The sequence below is a fragment of the Pagrus major genome, chromosome 8 (assembly GCF_040436345.1).
Source record: "Pagrus major chromosome 8, Pma_NU_1.0".
In the NCBI taxonomy this organism is placed as follows: domain Eukaryota; kingdom Metazoa; phylum Chordata; class Actinopteri; order Spariformes; family Sparidae; genus Pagrus; species Pagrus major.
This window is the reverse complement of record NC_133222.1, coordinates 15,943,197-15,960,708: the sequence shown is the minus strand read 5'-3', so window position 1 is coordinate 15,960,708 and position 17,512 is coordinate 15,943,197. Positions and strand designations below refer to the sequence as shown.

General features: G+C 42.6%; 1 protein-coding gene across 2 annotated transcripts in view; it reads left to right on the top strand.

Annotated features, from left to right (window-relative positions):
- Window positions 1–17,512, top strand: part of LOC141001068 (A disintegrin and metalloproteinase with thrombospondin motifs 20) — an 83,583-nt gene that overhangs the window by 36,997 nt on the left and 29,074 nt on the right. For both annotated transcript variants that reach the window (XM_073472018.1, XM_073472019.1), the window contains 13 exons: window positions 2,510–2,655; window positions 2,959–3,140; window positions 3,983–4,119; window positions 4,483–4,600; window positions 8,041–8,136; window positions 10,664–10,830; window positions 11,047–11,176; window positions 11,968–12,094; window positions 12,189–12,399; window positions 13,161–13,325; window positions 13,680–13,850; window positions 14,789–14,908; window positions 16,600–16,707. In XM_073472018.1, the coding sequence (XP_073328119.1) occupies window positions 2,510–2,655; window positions 2,959–3,140; window positions 3,983–4,119; window positions 4,483–4,600; window positions 8,041–8,136; window positions 10,664–10,830; window positions 11,047–11,176; window positions 11,968–12,094; window positions 12,189–12,399; window positions 13,161–13,325; window positions 13,680–13,850; window positions 14,789–14,908; window positions 16,600–16,707 (1,878 nt within the window). The remainder of the gene's footprint in view (window positions 1–2,509; window positions 2,656–2,958; window positions 3,141–3,982; window positions 4,120–4,482; window positions 4,601–8,040; window positions 8,137–10,663; window positions 10,831–11,046; window positions 11,177–11,967; window positions 12,095–12,188; window positions 12,400–13,160; window positions 13,326–13,679; window positions 13,851–14,788; window positions 14,909–16,599; window positions 16,708–17,512) is intronic.

Below are 17,512 nucleotides of genomic sequence, written 5' to 3'. Positions count from 1 at the left end.
GCACATGTTGTGGTGTGAGCTGGTGTGTCAGCGTGTGTGTTTTTGTGAAATTCCTAATTTGAAACACATGCTAGTCACAGCTGGACAGGTTTCTCTCACTAGACCTTCAAATGTCTCACCACAATCCCAATTGAGGGTTAAGTTTGACAATCTTTCGAGGAAAGGGTCTGACGGTGTCCTCAGTGCTAGTTTGAACTTTACCAAGACTGCCTCTCAACTCGGCGTTTTCCAAGGGTGTGTTTGTGCACTTCGGAAAGAGAGGCTAATTGGAATTGAGCGTGGCCCCCAGATGCCTCCAGACTCTGAGCAATCACTCTCACACTTGACACACATTCACACATGTGCACACACACATACACACAAACACAAACACGCACACACACGCACACACACACATGCATATACATCATCTCACACAGATGTTTTTTTCCTTCCACTCCCCCCTCTTTTTCTTTCTTCTTTTCACCCACATCACCTTTTCAAGCCAAACAAAACGGTTGTAAACACAGGGTGCCAGTGGGGGGGAGTGGAATGCCTCAGAGGCTTACACAGGCTTTGGTCCTCTCTGACAGACAGTCCGCCTTGTGTTTGACAGTTCCTTGGGTCTTGCCGCCTGGTTGCACTGCGGTGGTCCCTGCGTGGCCCTTGCAGTTTCCCATAAGGGGATAAGGGGGATGGGAGGCTGTGGAGAGGAGGTATAGGAGGGATGCACAGGTCTAGGGTGACAGTCCCTAAGCTGAGGCGGGGGAAGGGGATATGAGGGCTATAAGAGGAGGGAAACTCCTTTTTTGTGACAGAAAGAAAACTCTTAAAAAACTTCTTAAAATCTGTGTTTCGATGAACTCTAGTTGTTAAGCGCTATTTCTTTATTGAGGAAGTTGCTCAACCAACAAGGACCAGCCCCTGTTTGCCCTTTTGCAGTGTGGAAGCCATTTTAACTCATATGGATGTTTTATCACATTCCTTTTAGTGCCTTTTATTTGAATTGTTCTCATTGTCAACATTATCAGTGCTTTCAGTTTGCATTTACGGTGGGGCAAGACAGGAAGAAAGGGCCAGGCCATGACTCAAACCAGGTCTGGATGATGGAAATGTTTGTGGCTTGTTTAGTCCATACCCTGCAGCTGTTAACACCTGTCTGTCATTGTGCGCAGACTTTACACTCCATCATTAGACCCACAAGTGTGTAAAACACACATGCAAACCAGGCCAGGGTAGTAGAGTTAGCGGTGCCAAATTCTGTGTGTATTTACATGTGTTTGCGTGTATGACTTTGCACTTTTGCAGGTGTTCAATTTGTGAAATGATGCTAAAGTAGAAACTGGCCAGATTAACCATTGTCCAGGAGATGACTTTGATTGATATCCTCCCTCGTTTAATAATGTAATTATGAAAATCCACTGGAGAGATCTCACACAATTTTGCTCTCAGTTCTCAAGAGTCTTCAGAACAGGCAGTCTTAGTTTTTTTATCTGGAGTAGGGGATTGAATATCTTGTAGTGGATTGGGCGTGTGGCCAGTTGAAATAATAGCAGTTGCACTTCTCATCTGGAAAGAGTCAGTAATGGAAGTAACAACTTGTGCATCAACCTCACAGACCCAACTCTTCAACACGTTGAAAATGGATAAACTGAAGTGGAGCATCCTCCTTTTTAGGTTACAGTTTTAAAGCTGTGAACCTGCGTAGATAGACAGCTGAGCAGGAGAAGGGAGTTCCTGATGTCAAGCCAGTAATGAACTTTGTTCCTCTTGTTATCACAACTCTAGAGTTTCCTTATCACGGTGCCACTGCTCCCCGTGCCTGTGTGTCCGGACGGCGGGCTACGTACCCAGACAGACGCCGTCTTGTCCTGCATTCTTTCAGTGAACAGGACCCACCGATATCTTAGCCACTGAGAAGGGGATTCGGTTACACACAAAGGCAAATGGGCCTGCCGTGCTTTGCTTATGAAAGCTGTGTTAGCACATCTTGGCAAAGGCTGGTTGGTTGGTACACACTGTTTGATATCAGGACCCTTATTTTCTATGTCCAAGTGGGGTCTACTGTACGAAAGATCTGTATGATGTAATTCAGTATTTCCAATACAAGCTGAAGATGATTTAAGAAGTGAAATTGTCTCTGCAACTCACTGTAGACTCCCATATTGTCATGATAAAATGCATCTTTCTTACTTTTTGATTAATTCAGGACTAAAAGTAGTTGTGATGTCATGAGAACAGAGCAGGAACTGAACTTTTGACATCACTCCCTTCAAGAAGAACACCCCCAAATACAGTATAGATGTTGATCAAGGAAAGTAGTGTCGCACATGTTGAACAATTCAGGTTTCTCTTTTCCTGATCCAGATCTAAACAGAGGATTAAGTATTCAAAGAGGAGCACCAGTCCCAGCTGTGCGTGGACTAATTCTGCTGTAGAGTCGTGCACAAAACGGTCTGTGTTTGTCTTCAGGACTGCAGGAGTAGCAGTCATGGTTTTTAACAGGATCTACATGTCTATTTACATGCAGTACTGCAGACACGGGATGTGTGTAAACAAGGAGTTGGACCTGCAGCCAGTTCACGGGGAGTGGGGTCCTTGGGGGCCCTACAGTGCTTGCTCCAGGTCCTGTGGTGGAGGAACCCGGAGCACCAGCAGAGACTGCAACAAGCCTGAGTAAGAAAGGATCAGACAGTTATGACAATCTAAGTCAATACAGAATCTAAATATGTGTAAGAAAATTCATGCCTGAATAAGATTCATAAACAACCTAAAGTGAGTAGCAAACTGGCATGTCAGATTCAGTTAGTCTCAACTTGATTTTCAGCAACAGTTAGAGGAGGCTTGTTTCCTTAGTTTGAATTTATATGTAAACAAAGTGAGTTTGAAGTCATAAAGCACCAGTCAAACAAGAGCAAACATGATCTTTATACTGAAACTAAGTGCAGTGCTCCTGTGATCCGTCCTGTCCTACTCTAGGCCCAGAAATGGCGGGAAGTTCTGTGTGGGTCGCAGGATGAAGTTCCGCTCTTGCAACACTGAGCCATGTCCGCGAGGACGGAAAGATTTCCGCGAAGAGCAGTGCTCTCAGTTTGACGGCAAGCACTTCAACATCAACGGTCTACCTCCCACCGTCCGCTGGGTCCCCAAGTACAGCGGCAGTAAGTACACCAATGTAATCCAGAAGCATGTAATTTGAGTCTTGTGGTCACCTGAGCTCCCACATCAGAGATGGATACTATTTATATCCAACTACACAAGATAGTTTGAATATAGTGATGCAGTAAATTTGGTACATTTAACTTAAATGCTTCATGTGTCCATTTCAAAATCAGTTTTTGTCTGCACTCAGTTATTATTTGGGTAAACTTCTCATGCAGTTTTACACAGTCCACAGTGTGTGTAGCAGGGGTGTAGAGACGAAAACGTGCTAAATTGTGAGGTGAGAAGGTAGAAACCTCTTGTTTACAAATGGGCGGATGTTTAAGTGCAAGCACACATCTGTTGTGTCTTTCCTTTGTCATACTTTGCATACCCATGACAAGACCCACCCGGGGTACACTTTTATTCGACACTAAACAACAACATTAAAGCAACACACAGCCCTTCCATATGAACCTCCTGGCAGCATTCCCTCTTGCAGCCGTATCTCATTCCTTTCCGAGATGGCCTGCCCAGCTACATGAGATTACCATCTGGCAAAGCCCACCATGTCTAAGTTACTGCAAGTGATTCATTCATTTAATTGATGCTAGACAAGCAAACAGGCCAAACCCTGGAGCCAGTGTGCTGTCAGATAGAATGTGATTTTTCCAAACAGCAGATAAAAATTTGGCACTTCTAGCAAGAGTTTGCTGAGCTTCGCAAAAAAATGTAAATAGGTGCAATATCAAAAACATTCTTTTCATCTTGTTACTGCTCAGGATTTGTATTTTATTGATCTCATTAACTTAATGAGCTATAGTCCAGCTTTTTCCATGATTTGTTTTCTTTCTCCATCCAGTACTAATGAAGGATCGCTGCAAGCTCTTCTGCCGGGTCGCTGGGACGACGGCGTACTATCAGCTGAAGGACCGTGTCATCGACGGCACACCGTGTGGGCCAGATACTTACGACATCTGTGTTCAAGGCCTCTGCAGGGTATGTCTGTCTGTTTCATCTTTTATGATGAGCGTACACAACAACACACACACAAGCTTCAACATCAGCATCAGCTTAGCCTCAACTTCTCCTCATGCTATCATGAGCAAACGAACGAAACACTCCCGCCCTACACATGCTTGATTCATGTTTTTGATTACTGGAAAGGATTATGCTTGAGTTTTCAGTGAAGTGTTTGTAGTTCACAGTTAAAAACACCTGCATTTGCCAAGTTCATGATGTCAAGGTGAAACATTGCTGACAAATGTATCATTCAAAGCATTCAAAGCAATCCTTTTAAGTACAGTATGTCATCATCCTAAATCACAAATCCCTATCTTCTCATCATCTGTGCCTCTTCAGCAAGCAGGCTGCGACCACGTTCTCAACTCGAAGGCCAGGAATGACAAGTGCGGAGTGTGTGGCGGGGACAACTCGTCGTGTAAAACTCTGGCAGGGACCTTCAACGATGCTCAGTATGGTGAGTCCCGCTCCTCAGATTACATGTAAGGTATACTAATAGCTGACTGTCCACAAAAACGGTGTTGCTATTAAACATACTGTATGTCAGCAGCTTCTGCACATGAGCTATGATATATCTGATGTGCAGTAAACATAGAAGAGCTAAGAAAGACTTCAGTTCCATGTGACTGCAACGCTGACATGTTACACACTTATATTAGGTGCTGATGTCATGTCTGGTTATGTTTAAACTTTATTACGCTTGACTTTCAGCAACAATGTGAGACAATGTTCAGCCAAATTTTGAAAAATGTAGAATACCAATCTTCACTAAAGCTTTCGAAACTGATTAATGCAGCAATCTCACTCTGGTGGGTCTTTCGATAGCAAACACAAATCTGATGTCACCCTTTTGAACTGTCCCGCTTAATGCGGTGCTTCGATGTGGGCCAACTGCTGATTGTATCCAATCCTTTTTAGGTCTGGGCAGCAAAACAGCAGAAACATTAGCATAAAAGCCCTGGGTGTGGCCTCATCATGTTTACTCCGCATTAGTTTGGCACTGAGCTTTAGCGTCTCTATCATCTTCTTTCTCCCTGCACTCTTTCTCTTGGCTGGGGGTAGAGGGTTTAAGAACTGTATTGAACCAAACCAGGCACTGTCCTCAGCCCTGGTAGTCTGGCTTGACCTTAAAACAGAGAACACGAGTGGGAGTGCTGCCCAGGCGGGATATCCCTCTGCTCCTGGGTCTAGGCCTGTCGTTCTGTCTTTCACTCTTTTGTCCTTTTCTGTGTAATGCCTCGCAATTTTTTTGTCTCTTTATCTTTTTTTTTACTTTGCTTTCTGTGTCTATCTTTGTCTTTTTCTTTTGATCTTTCTTTCCCTTCTTCGCCAGACTAGACAAACTGAATTTGAGCATTTTTTTTTTTATCTTTTAAGTCCAAGTCATACTTTCATAGCAAAGATACTTCAAGATGTCTTCCAGGATTATGAATGCAGACCACTGAAATGACACAGCATTTGAAAATTGCTGTTGCTGCTTTGAATTCATGCTCCCAACAAACAGGGTGCGGCATATTATCAGACAATCTATCTAACTGCTGCTAACTGTAGATGTGTTTAGTTAGTTGGCTCAGTCAACCGTGCAGCTAGCCTTCCTATTAGCTGACTCTGTCCGACTCAAAGCAATCAGGTCTTATGACGTGCTGGTGCTGTTTTTTATTTCCATGTAGTGCATCATAGTGGAAGAAAACCAACAAAAAGATCTGGGACTAGCCCAAAGAATGCTTTTGTTCCAGGTTCAAGTCAGTCTCCAGCATCTTGTTAATCTCAAAAGACATAAATATTGTGTAATTTCATTTCTGCATAAATAGTCTAATTTTTTAACTTTAAGCAGACTCAACACTCCACTGACTCTGGATTTAATCAGAAAGATAATTTCCCATTATAAACAGCTTCATGCTACCTAGTGGATGTCTAGACATTGTACCGGAGATTTAAAAGAAGATTTTGTACATGCTCAAGTTTTCTTGACTACAGACTAAAGCAGTGAGTGTTAAAATCAAGAAAAAAAACTTGGAGGTTAAATGCGTCCTGTTTCAGAATTGAAAGATAATCGAATCACAGTCGCTACAAAACAAGCAAGTATTTGTCATCAACTCAGCCAGTACCCACTGACAGCTTCCATCAGGGTGAGCTTGTGACACCCTCTAATTTTACTCCGCAGGCCATTAATACATCATCTTAGTTCTTGTTATTGGCATAGAGAAGTATGTTTGAGGTAAACCCAAGCATTCCCAGTGCAGTATGGTTGTGTTAACTGTTCATTCCTGGGTCACTCTGTGGTGAAGGAGGATTGTGTGTGTGGTCAGTTGCTAAGCTGGAGGATCTCAGAGGCCTCTGACGGCTTGCGGATACCATATTTCTTCAGAGGGGGGCCGTGTTGGCAGTTTCTGAAGTTCATGTGCCCCTGTTTTTTTATGAGCTTATCCTGTCCCCAGTGTTTAGGGAGGAAATTTGACATGACACATGGTAACTGAAGATTTTTGTCTTGCGGTGAAAAGTTTCATTTTGAAGGAATATGCAAAGTAGTTTCTTTTCACAGCGGTTTTTATGAATGTAAAGTAGATGGAGAAGCTTTTCTGTCATGATTGGCTTGTGATGAAATTACAGTACATGTGTGCGTTTCTGTGTGTGTGTGAAAACATCTACATGACTGATGAGAGAAAGATATGTAAACCAAGTGCTGCCCCCGAGTGGCTCAAGGTGTCAGACTAACCATCACCAGCCCACACCTTTCCTCTCATTCCATTCAGTCTGAAGGAAGTATGTGGAGGGTCTGATGGCACCTGACCAAACGGTTGTTGGTTCAAATTCTTAACCTGAATTCTCATTATGAAAGAATAGAGTGAATATTAACAGTCTCATTAACCATTATTCCACTTGTGGTAATCTCTTTGAACCTCCTGTGATTGTAGTGGACTTAATTAGTGGCCAAAAACATAATACTTTTGTTTCACCAAACAGCTGCTCATCATGAATATGTTGTGTTGCTATGAATGAGAATATCTTCTTTGCAGCTGCAATGATTATATGATTTGTCGAACAAAAGAAAATCAGTTACCATCTATTTTGATAATCAATCATTTGAATCATTTTTCAAGAAAAAATGTAAAACATTTGCTGGTTCCAGCTCCTTCAATACATGGATTTACTGCTTTTCTTTGTTGTCCATGATAGTAAATGAGGAGTCTTTGGGTTGTTGGTTGGACAACAAAATTGTGATTTTCTGAATATTTTTGACATTTTTTAGACTAAACAATTAATCATAGAAATCTTTGATAATAAAATTCATTCATTGCATCCCCAGTCCTCATACTCATATGATAGATAGCAGTTAAAATGCAACTGTGTCTTTGATACAGATACAGATTCTTGATTTTCTCCTTATTTTCTCCTCTAATTGGTCTCATCTTCTTCATATTTTTCTAATTCACACCCTGGCCCCCTGTTCAGTCTCTGGCCCTACATTTTTGTTGTCAGCTCTACGCTTTCACATGATCTCTTTCCCTCATGCTCATTCGTTTTCTATGTTAGTTTATCATGGGACAACAGTCCCGGTGTAGTAATTACAGGCCAAAGGTAGGTCCAGGGAATAATTACATATCATTTCACGGTCGGGCCCCTGAGACTAAAACAAGGTCTCCTGCAGGTTATTTGAGAGGACTAGACCCTTTTTTTGTATTTTTCCAAGTGTGACATTTAAATCCCTGAAGGTTGGAAGCGGACTTCCCTGACTGGAGTTTGGTGTACCATAGTGAAGCTATTATGAAAATCAAGGTGGGACTGCTCAATGCTGTTATTGTGGCTACTTTGTTCCCCTTTGAGACTGCTTAAAAAATTGTGCAACTTTCCGTGCTCTCTGTGTCATTCTGTTTTCTGTCTTTTCTTCTCCCACAGGTTACAACACAGTGGTGCGGATCCCAGCCGGAGCCACCAACATTGATATCAAACAGGTCAGCTACTCTGGAAAGCCAGAAGACGACAACTACCTCGGTGAGTGCGCTGCACGTGTGTGTCAGTGAAATGATGTGGTTTTAAGCAACGCTGTATCAAATTGCAGGTTTCTTGGGAAACTCAATCCAAAATGGAAGCCGTCCAACCTAATAAGATGTATATATTACGCCCCTTCAGTTCTCATCTCATAGGTCAATGCCATTATCCCTTAACATGACCATAAACCACCCAGACTTGGTGACCCTGAGCTGTAGAGGCAGGCTTTTAGTAAAGGAGACATGGGGTAAACTGTTGTCAAAGCGTTTGCATAAAGGAAAGGAAACTGTCATTTGTACTGAGTGTATATGGAGGAAACGTGGAGGGGCGTTGGTCCATCTGGACATGGCAAAGAGGGTTGGTTGGGAAAGCAAATGGAGTGTCAGCTCAGGAGAAAGATAAATGAGGCAGCAATAGGTGCTAATTAGAGGCATGTGGAGCCCAGGCCGCATGAAAGTGGATATAGGGGTATAGGGTTAGATGGACCCACCGGGCTCAGTGTGTGTGTGTGTGTGTTTCTGTCTGTGTGTGTGCTTGCATGTGAGGGAAAGAGACAGACAGAAAGAGAAAAAAAGCAGAGAAAAGGAGTTTTGCCTATGTTGTAAGGGCGGCCTCCCATTTTCAGATGGTTCAAGTCAGGTTCAAGATGTTTTAAGTCAGATTGTCAGAAAACACATCTGGCAGAATCTCGTTGACATGCTGCTGTGAAAGGCTCGACTCCCGCTGTTGCCGGGTGCAACAACCGCACATTGAGCGGGTGGTGTCTGAATTAAACGTGGTTGGTATTTGCAACGCCTTGTCGATCTTGTCACTCCGGCTGGTACAGTGTGTAGAAAATGATTTTGAGAAGATCACAGCACTCATGACATAAAAAGGAAGCTTTGAAGTTGTGACTCCTCTACTTTGAAGCTCTCGCCTGTTGGACTTGGCAAAGAGAACTGTCTACACCTTTAAAAGGCAGCTCAACGCCCACCTGTCTCATTTCACCTTTGCTTAGTTTTCTTAAATTGTTTTTAATCTCTATTTTGTATCTTTCTTTTGTCTTTTATTGTGATGTATAATCTAGAAAGGTGCTATATAAATACATTTTACTTACAATGCTATGGTGCAAAAAGTCTCCACATGAGCTTGCCCAGTGTGCATGAATGATAATGTGATATCCAATTATCACATAGGCCTGCTATTATGGACGGATATTAGATCTGCAACAGTGGTAAAACGCTCATCTGGACAAAGATCGTTGATGTTTTCAAACTCTGTTTTCAAACTGTTTTCACTCATATTAGTGTGGAGGTAGCCTTAGGGTCCAGTGTACAGTTGCAACGGTTAATTGATAAATAGATCTGTTGTCAACTGTTGAATTAATTGCACTGTTTTGATACTCTTTTAATATTATTTGGACAATTTTCTCAGAAAAAACAAATATCTCTGATTCTGGCTTCTTAAATGTGAATATTTTCTTGTTTCTTTCCTCTATCATAGTAAACAGAGTATCTTTGGGTTGTGAACAAAACATGACACGTGAGGTTGTCACCTTGTGCTTTAGGAAACACTGAGCGACATTTTTCACCAATTTATGAGAATTTATTGACCAAACAGAGAACAAAAATAATCATAATAGAAGAAGTTCACGGTTGTCGTTCCCAAACAAAGTCTACAAATGCAAAATATAGAAAAAATGAGGATAAATCAACACTGGAGGTCGATCATGAAAAGAAAATAATAAATAAATATAGACCATTCTTTTACAGAACTGCAGCGCTTCGTTATGAGTGTGATGATTCTCTCAAAAACTGCTTCTCCGTGTGTGTGTGTGTGTGTGTGTGTGTGTGTGCATTTTCTGAGGCATTGTTGTTTTTTTCCATTTCTGCAAAGCATCAGTGATGACAACCAGAGTCTGCAGATTATTGTCAAACCCCCACAGTCGTCTTTGGGCTAAAGACTAGCTGGCATCCAACACTGTGCAGACTTAAATGTAAACAAAGCTGCGTCTAGAGACTTAATCACATACATTGTTTCGGCATGCTCGCGCAGATTGTAATTAACTGCATGTTTCTTGAAACCACAGTGTTCGAGGTAGAGAAAGAGGTGGTCGCTGTTCATTGTGGGCTTATACGCTAGTTTGCGAGTGTGAGTGTGTGTTATTTGTATGCTTTTGTACTTGTTTGTATTTGCAGTCAGTGGAGCTCCCTTGTTTGAATTGCAATGTCAGCCATTAAGAAGAGTCACGCAGTCTAACTCCAAATAACTGCAATTTAGTGCCACCAGTGTTACAACATACCTCCCCTGCAATGATGGCTTTGCAGAACAATGGTTTGGCAGCCTGAAGACTGTTTACTTAACATATAGTCTGAAATGATAAATGCCACATCTCGTAAACATTCCCAAAACCTCAATTCTGCAAGAGAAACAAACTCATTTTAGGAAACATTCCTTTACTTAACGCTGAACTCTTTCGTATATGGAGCCCTGTTTTGTTTATGGTTTGTGGTCACATATGTTGTTCTTATCTGTCCGTTTATTATTCCAGCATTATCTGATAGCCAGTCCAACTCCCTCCTGAATGGGAACTTTGTGGTGGCCATGTTCAAAAGGGAAATCACCTTCAAGGGAACCGTCATCGAGTACAGCGGCTCGGACACAAAAGTGGAGCGCATCAATTGCACTGACCGCATCGAGGAGGAGCTCATTCTGCAGGTATTAGCAGGAAGCTTTCTCCTCTTTGTTTTCTTTATCAGTTAAACTCCCTGATCTCTACATCTTTCCCTCTAAAGTTTGTCTTCTTCTCACCCTACTGACATACTCCTGGGCTACAGCTCTGTTTACAATAGTGAAAAATCTGTGGGGAAAAAACTAAAAAAAGCAGTGTCAAGTGTTGCCACCTTGCCTTTACTATCATTTTTTTTCCCACAGGTCTTGTGTGTTGGAAACCTCTACAACCCTGATGTCCGTTACTCCTTCAACATACCCATTGAGGAACACAGGGAGCAATTTGTGTGGGATCCCTCAGGCTCCTGGCTTGAGTGCAACCGCATCTGTCAGGGTAAAAGCTCAGCCAAATCTCCACACGGGACAAACATGATCATTTCTGTTTGGCTTCAGTTCATTTGACAAAGCATTACAAGTGGGAGCTGTTGTGCACCTATTATACATGAACAAGGACATATTTTAGGCACATTAGGGCTATAATTATTTCAAACTTTGCAATATTCGTTCTTGTGAAGAAAGGTTTATTGCCGTAGAGCCTCATGGTCCCACTGACACACAAATTTCACTGCTACTTTTGATATAAACCCAAGAAATGTACCACCAAAACTCTAAAAAGTGTGAGATTTATAGGAACCATACTGTGTCTTACAGCTCTTATTACAAGGACATGGATCCAAGTGTCAGTGCACATTAGGATTAGCATTTCTCTTGCATCACTTACACACACCTCTGGATTTAAAAAATGTACTCACTCACCCCTCCCTCCATAAATCCCCTTCCTGGCAACCCCAATATGACCCCGGCCTATCACATCGCCCGACACCTTCCCTTTAGCCCTGTGCCTTAACCCGACTAAGCCCCTCAAATTTCCCTTTTAGAAGCAAGCTAGTCAGGCTTCCAGCAGGTCAGAGTGCACAGTGGGATCCAGTAAAGGATATATTTGTGGGGTCTGAGACCAACATGGACCCCTGAGGCTGTGTGATGAAGAACTGGATGTCAGAAAGCTGGTTAGACTTGTTAAAGGTGAAAAAATGTGATATTTTGTTGAGTGAGCTGTCTGCCAGATGTTGTCGGATTTAAACTCTGCTTTTCCTCATCTGTCTCTGTGCACGTGTGTGTTTGCAGGTGAGCGAAGACGAAAGGCGGTGTGCGTGCGTAAGAGTGACCACCTCGAAGTGTCGGACCAACGCTGTGAACATTTACCTCGTCCTGTTGCTGTTGCTGAGCCCTGCAACACTGACTGTGAAGTCAGGTGCGCATTAATACACAAAGACACACACACACAGAAAACAGCTCTCTACAGAACACACACAGAGAAACATTTATCTGCATCTCCTCTCACACAGGTGGCATGTTGCTGGAAAAAGCGAATGTTCTGCTAAATGTGGCCCAGGCTACCGCAGCCTGGATGTCCAGTGTATGAAGTACAGCCTGATGAAGAGGCAGAGTGAGAGGATGGAGACCAGCACCTGTGGAGACGCTGTCAAACCTCAGACCAGAGAGCCCTGCCATGGGGACTGTCTGCTTAAGAGCTGGCAGTACAGTGCCTGGTCACAGGTACAGTCGATGGAAGAATTGTAGAATTTGAAAGGGAACAAAAGTGAGGGAAGGGTCTTTGCAAATCAATACAAAAATGATCTGAGTGATTGCCTTTATCCTATTATGAATCATTTCTTTCTTGATAGGAGTGGTTTCATCCAGGATGATGAGCACGAGGGGTCGCTGAATTGTCTTAATGAGCATGAAAATGATGTGAATCATATGCTACGGCCTTCACAGTCACCATATCTCAAACCAATTGAACATCTATGGGAGATTTTTGAACTGACGTATTAGACACATTAGGTGCTAAATGAGGCAATATAATTCAGAAGAATAATGTTCATACCTCCAGTAGAGGTTCAGAGACTTGTAGAATCAATGACAAGGAGCAATGAAGCTGTTTTGGTGGAAGGTGATGGCCCAAAACCTTACTAAGATGATATTTATTGATTTGTCCTTTAATTTGTCACCTGTCTGCATCTTTTGGGTCGATCCTATGTCACTTTTTGCAAATTAAGGTATATTGAACATCTCAGGCCAACTTGAAAAGCTGTAAAACATATAATAATGTATGTACTGTTTATTCTGTGCATTTATATAGTTCCATGCATATAGGATATTGTACATTGTACCTGCAAAACATCATTTTTGGACATAAAAAAATCCAAATTGTTTTCAGAAATACCTCTGGTTTGCTCTATTTTATTATTAGGGAAAGTTCAACATGGATGAACACAATGATTAACTGAGCATGTCAAATGCTCTCTTCTACACAGTGCTCTAAGACGTGTGGACGTGGGAGTCGCAGGAGAGAGTCTTACTGTATGAACAACCTGGGTAGACGGCTGGTGGACAGGGAGTGCAACGAATACCAGAGGGTGGACACTGAGACCTGCAATGAACAGCTGTGTCCGAAGTGGACTGTTAGCGAGTGGAGTGAGGTAGGAACCTCTCACACACATCACATACACACAACTAAACTTATAAAACACTGCAATGCATTTATCTAAACTTTCTAACTTTGACACACTAGCTTTCAGCACAGCTTGGTATTAAAAGTAAACTGTAAAATAAGGTGCAACCAATATAGTACAGATCATACTCAAGTAAAATAAAAGTATCTCAAAATTGTACACAAGTACAGTACTTGGATCGCATCAGTGTTGTTCTCCCCCAATGGCAGAAACAGGGTAGAAATGGAGTTGTGTTGTCAACACATACTCACATTTTAAAATGAGTCACATTTTTTTCTCTACCTTTTCCACCATCATGTCACCCTCACCTTCCTCGCTCAGTGCCTGGTGACTTGTGGGAAGGGGATGAGGCACAGACAAGTGTCCTGCAGCACGGGAGCCGGGCAAGAAAAGCTGAGCGAGCACTTCTGCGACCCATCCAGCAAACCCTCTGCCGTGGGGAGCTGCGAGCTGCCCGAGTGTGCGTCCTGGCAGGTCGGCGTCTGGGGAGCTGTAAGTCAAGCAGACACACACACACATGCACACACAGATAAGACATAGACACACTGGGGCGAGGTGACTCGCAGTGTTTGACTGAGGAAATGGGTTTCACGTGTGGCTTGCTGTCTAGGAGTCTGACTCGTATCTGTTACTCTGTGTGTGAGTGTGTGCATGTGTGTGTGGTCACAGTGAGTGAATGTGGTGTGTGGGAGTGACAGTGTATATTTCAAGTTTGTGTGTGTGTACGTGTGTGTGTGTGTGTGTGAGTGAGTGTGTGTGTGTGTAACATGATATTACGGCAAGTTACGGAGGAGTGTGCTCTGACTCCAGCTGCCATTTCCTCCACGGTGCTTTCACTTTGCCCTCATATCCTGTCAGACTAAACCTGACCCACGGTGCACACACACACACACATGCACACACATGCACACACGCACATACACACTTTCCTGTGCATTCAAATTTCTGTTTCCGTATGTTTCTGTATAGATTTAGCACAAATTGAATGAAACATCTATGAATGGGCGTCTTTGGCCATTCATAGTCTAGATTATACATATAAATCTAATTCCCTCCCCACACATGTTTGAATGAATTTAGTGGTATTTACAGAGCTGGAATATATTGGCTGGTTAATGCCTGTGTAATTATAATTTGCTGCTCAAATAAACCTATCCTGTGGCACTTCCTCTGCTCTCGTGTCGTACCTTAGTGTGGTCACATCGCCTCATAGAATTGGGTAAAGGGTCGAGTCGAGACTCTGGATGTGTATGTGAACGCATGTGTCCTTATGTGTGTGTGTGCATGTTAAAGGCTTACCCAGGCTCTACTGAGCTGAACCTTGACTTGAGGCCCCGTCTGAGATATCAACCTTGACATACTTAGATAGAGTTTGAGATAGCTTTCGGTGACTGGACTTCTCTGTGTATGTGTGTGATTTTGTCTTTCAGTGTGCAGTGACCTGTGGCCATGGCTACCAGATGAGAGCTGTTAGGTGTGTGTCGGGGAACTATGGTGACACGGTAGATGACAGGGAGTGCAATGCAGCAGCGAGGCCCAGAGACAGTCAGGTGAAGAAAAAAAGAAACTTCATAACTTCACACACTCTCTAAACTGATTCAAGGTTTCACCCTTATTTGTTCCAGAGTCGGCGGTTTGCTCTTGGGGTAAAGAAATAAAAATGCAAGTCATAATAACATAAAATGCTGCACACAAGATTGAGTGCAGATGTCATGTACATCATATGAGATTGAAAACAAGACACAGAGCTCATTATAATTACTGTAATTGAAATTTTACTGCTCAAATTTTTTACAAGGAGTGCAATGGTTAGAAGTTATTTTCATCCTGATTTTATGTATCCAATAAGTTAAAAATGCAGTTTGTAATAAGCAGGGTGCTCTTGGACAGCTCAGAATATGCCTCAGCTGACAAGAAAGAACTGTAAAATGTAGTAAAGTGCCCTCTAGGGTGCCAAGCCAGTGGACAAAACATGGTGAGGTGCTCTCTAGGGTATAAATGCATCACAATTTTCCACATTGCATACAGCTGGTGCCATTTTTATTTTTTTCGCCCCTGCCCTTCAAACATCCTGAGTCTGCCACTGCTACCTGGATTTAATCGATCCCACAAAATAGTACACTCCTTAGCCAACTTAAAGCAGTATTATATGATTTTTTGCAACAAGCTGTAAACACAACACTGGGCTATTCTCACTAGAGCAAACAATGCTCTATTCAAACATCTAGCAGATATGGAGCATTCATTTGGAGTTGTGTTTCAGGCCACAACTAAAAATTAATGCTAATATGTTGGCTGTAAGTCCAAAATTCATCTCATTTTAGCTCAAATTTTTGGTATCCACCATCTCTTGAGGACAAATATCTGACACTGATAAAATTCTCCACCATGTTCTCCAGAATCAGCAACGTCGATGGCTTAGATAATGACAGCTCCCATTCTTTGTGAGCAATGACTTAAACCAATCACTGTAAATCCAAAATCAAGTGTCAAGCAACTACGTGACATATCTTCTGTTACTCAGAGTCTGATTAGGAAGGATAATTTAGGTGCAATTTTACTGCTAAGTGAACAACCACGATTATTGATTTATGCAGATGTTTTAGCTATGGAGAGCTCTTGTCAGTCATGTGGTCATTGGTTCAAAGCAGATCCAATCACCTGCAAAGTATCCCTGATCTGCTCTCTTTGATGATGCTCCCAAATGACCTCTATACAAACTTCAATGAAGCAAAAGTCGTGACCTGGTTAAGATCAGCAGCCTCTTTAAATGATGCCTGTCCTGCTCTGCTTTGACCCAAAGTCCAGTGTCGAAGTGGACAAAGACCATGAGGCTGCAGCACACGCTTACCGTAGCGGTTCAAGTGTATTGCATGAGGGTTCTTTGACACTGATGGACAGTCTTTCAGTCTCCAGATAAGGGATCTGTCTCAGCTGTTGGAAGTGAAGTCACTTCAATATGGACACACAATGTATGAGGCGAGTCTACACGCTTTTGAAAATGGAACTAAACATTTAAAGAGCATTTTACAGCTGCAGACATCCTCCATGAGCATTTTGTTTGCCCTCAATGTTTTTCTCTATGACCTCTTCCTTCAGGACAACTTTAGTTATTAGAGTCACAAGTGTACTGAAACTTTGCATCAAAGGGAGTCTTTAAAATGTGTTTAGAAATGTCCTTGGCACATTTACGACCACCACTCCAGTGTAGTTAACTTTATTTGCATGTTTGCATTCGTAGGACTGTGAGATGCCGGCTTGTCCGTGGGCCTCTCCGGCACAGAGCACACCTCGGCCTGACAACTCCGCTCAGCTGCTAACCCAGTGGAGATACGGCTCCTGGACTGCGGTAAGGATTCAAATTGAATTTATTGGGTCCATCTGAGCACATTACAGCCTTCAGGTTTACTTTAAAGAGTCCAGAGAATATACAAAAGCAAGGTAAACAAATTCTTGTCGTCATCTCTCTGCATTTGCAGCTTGAAGGAAAATGATCTGCTGGGCTCTGGAATCAAATTTAGCTCTGTATGAAAATTGAGAATACTGATGAAAAAGTTTGTAAACACGTGTGTGTGTGTGTGATGGGTCTCCTGCATGTGTGTTTGCACATATTAGGTTGACATTATTAAACTTTATTGTATACCCCGGCATTCCTTCAGATAGAACAAACTGTACAGGACCATGATCCTCTTTGGCATTGTCTCTTCTACCCCCTGCTGCATCTACACACTCGCACACACAAATATACAGACACACACACACACACACACACAGGCTCCACTGTCTGGGCTGAGAGGCCCCTCTGTCTCTCTGATACTTTGCATTGTTACTCGTCGCAAATGAAAACCAGATTCCATCTAAACACGAGTCTACGGTTTCTAAGATTGAACCCCGTCTGTCAATCTGAACGTCGGTATGAGCTCACATGTCAAAGAGGCCAGCGCCAGTGTGGTCTTAGAGACACCACACACATATTACACACAACACATGCATACAAACACATGCCTACATTCCCCCAGAGCAGGCAGAACTGCCATCCTCTTCAGAGTGTCATTGATATGAGGGGGATATTAACGTGCCTATTTGAGCTGGAGCCATTTGATTGCATTAGGTATTCATCCCCTCACATATGTTTACTGTGATGTCTCACAGAG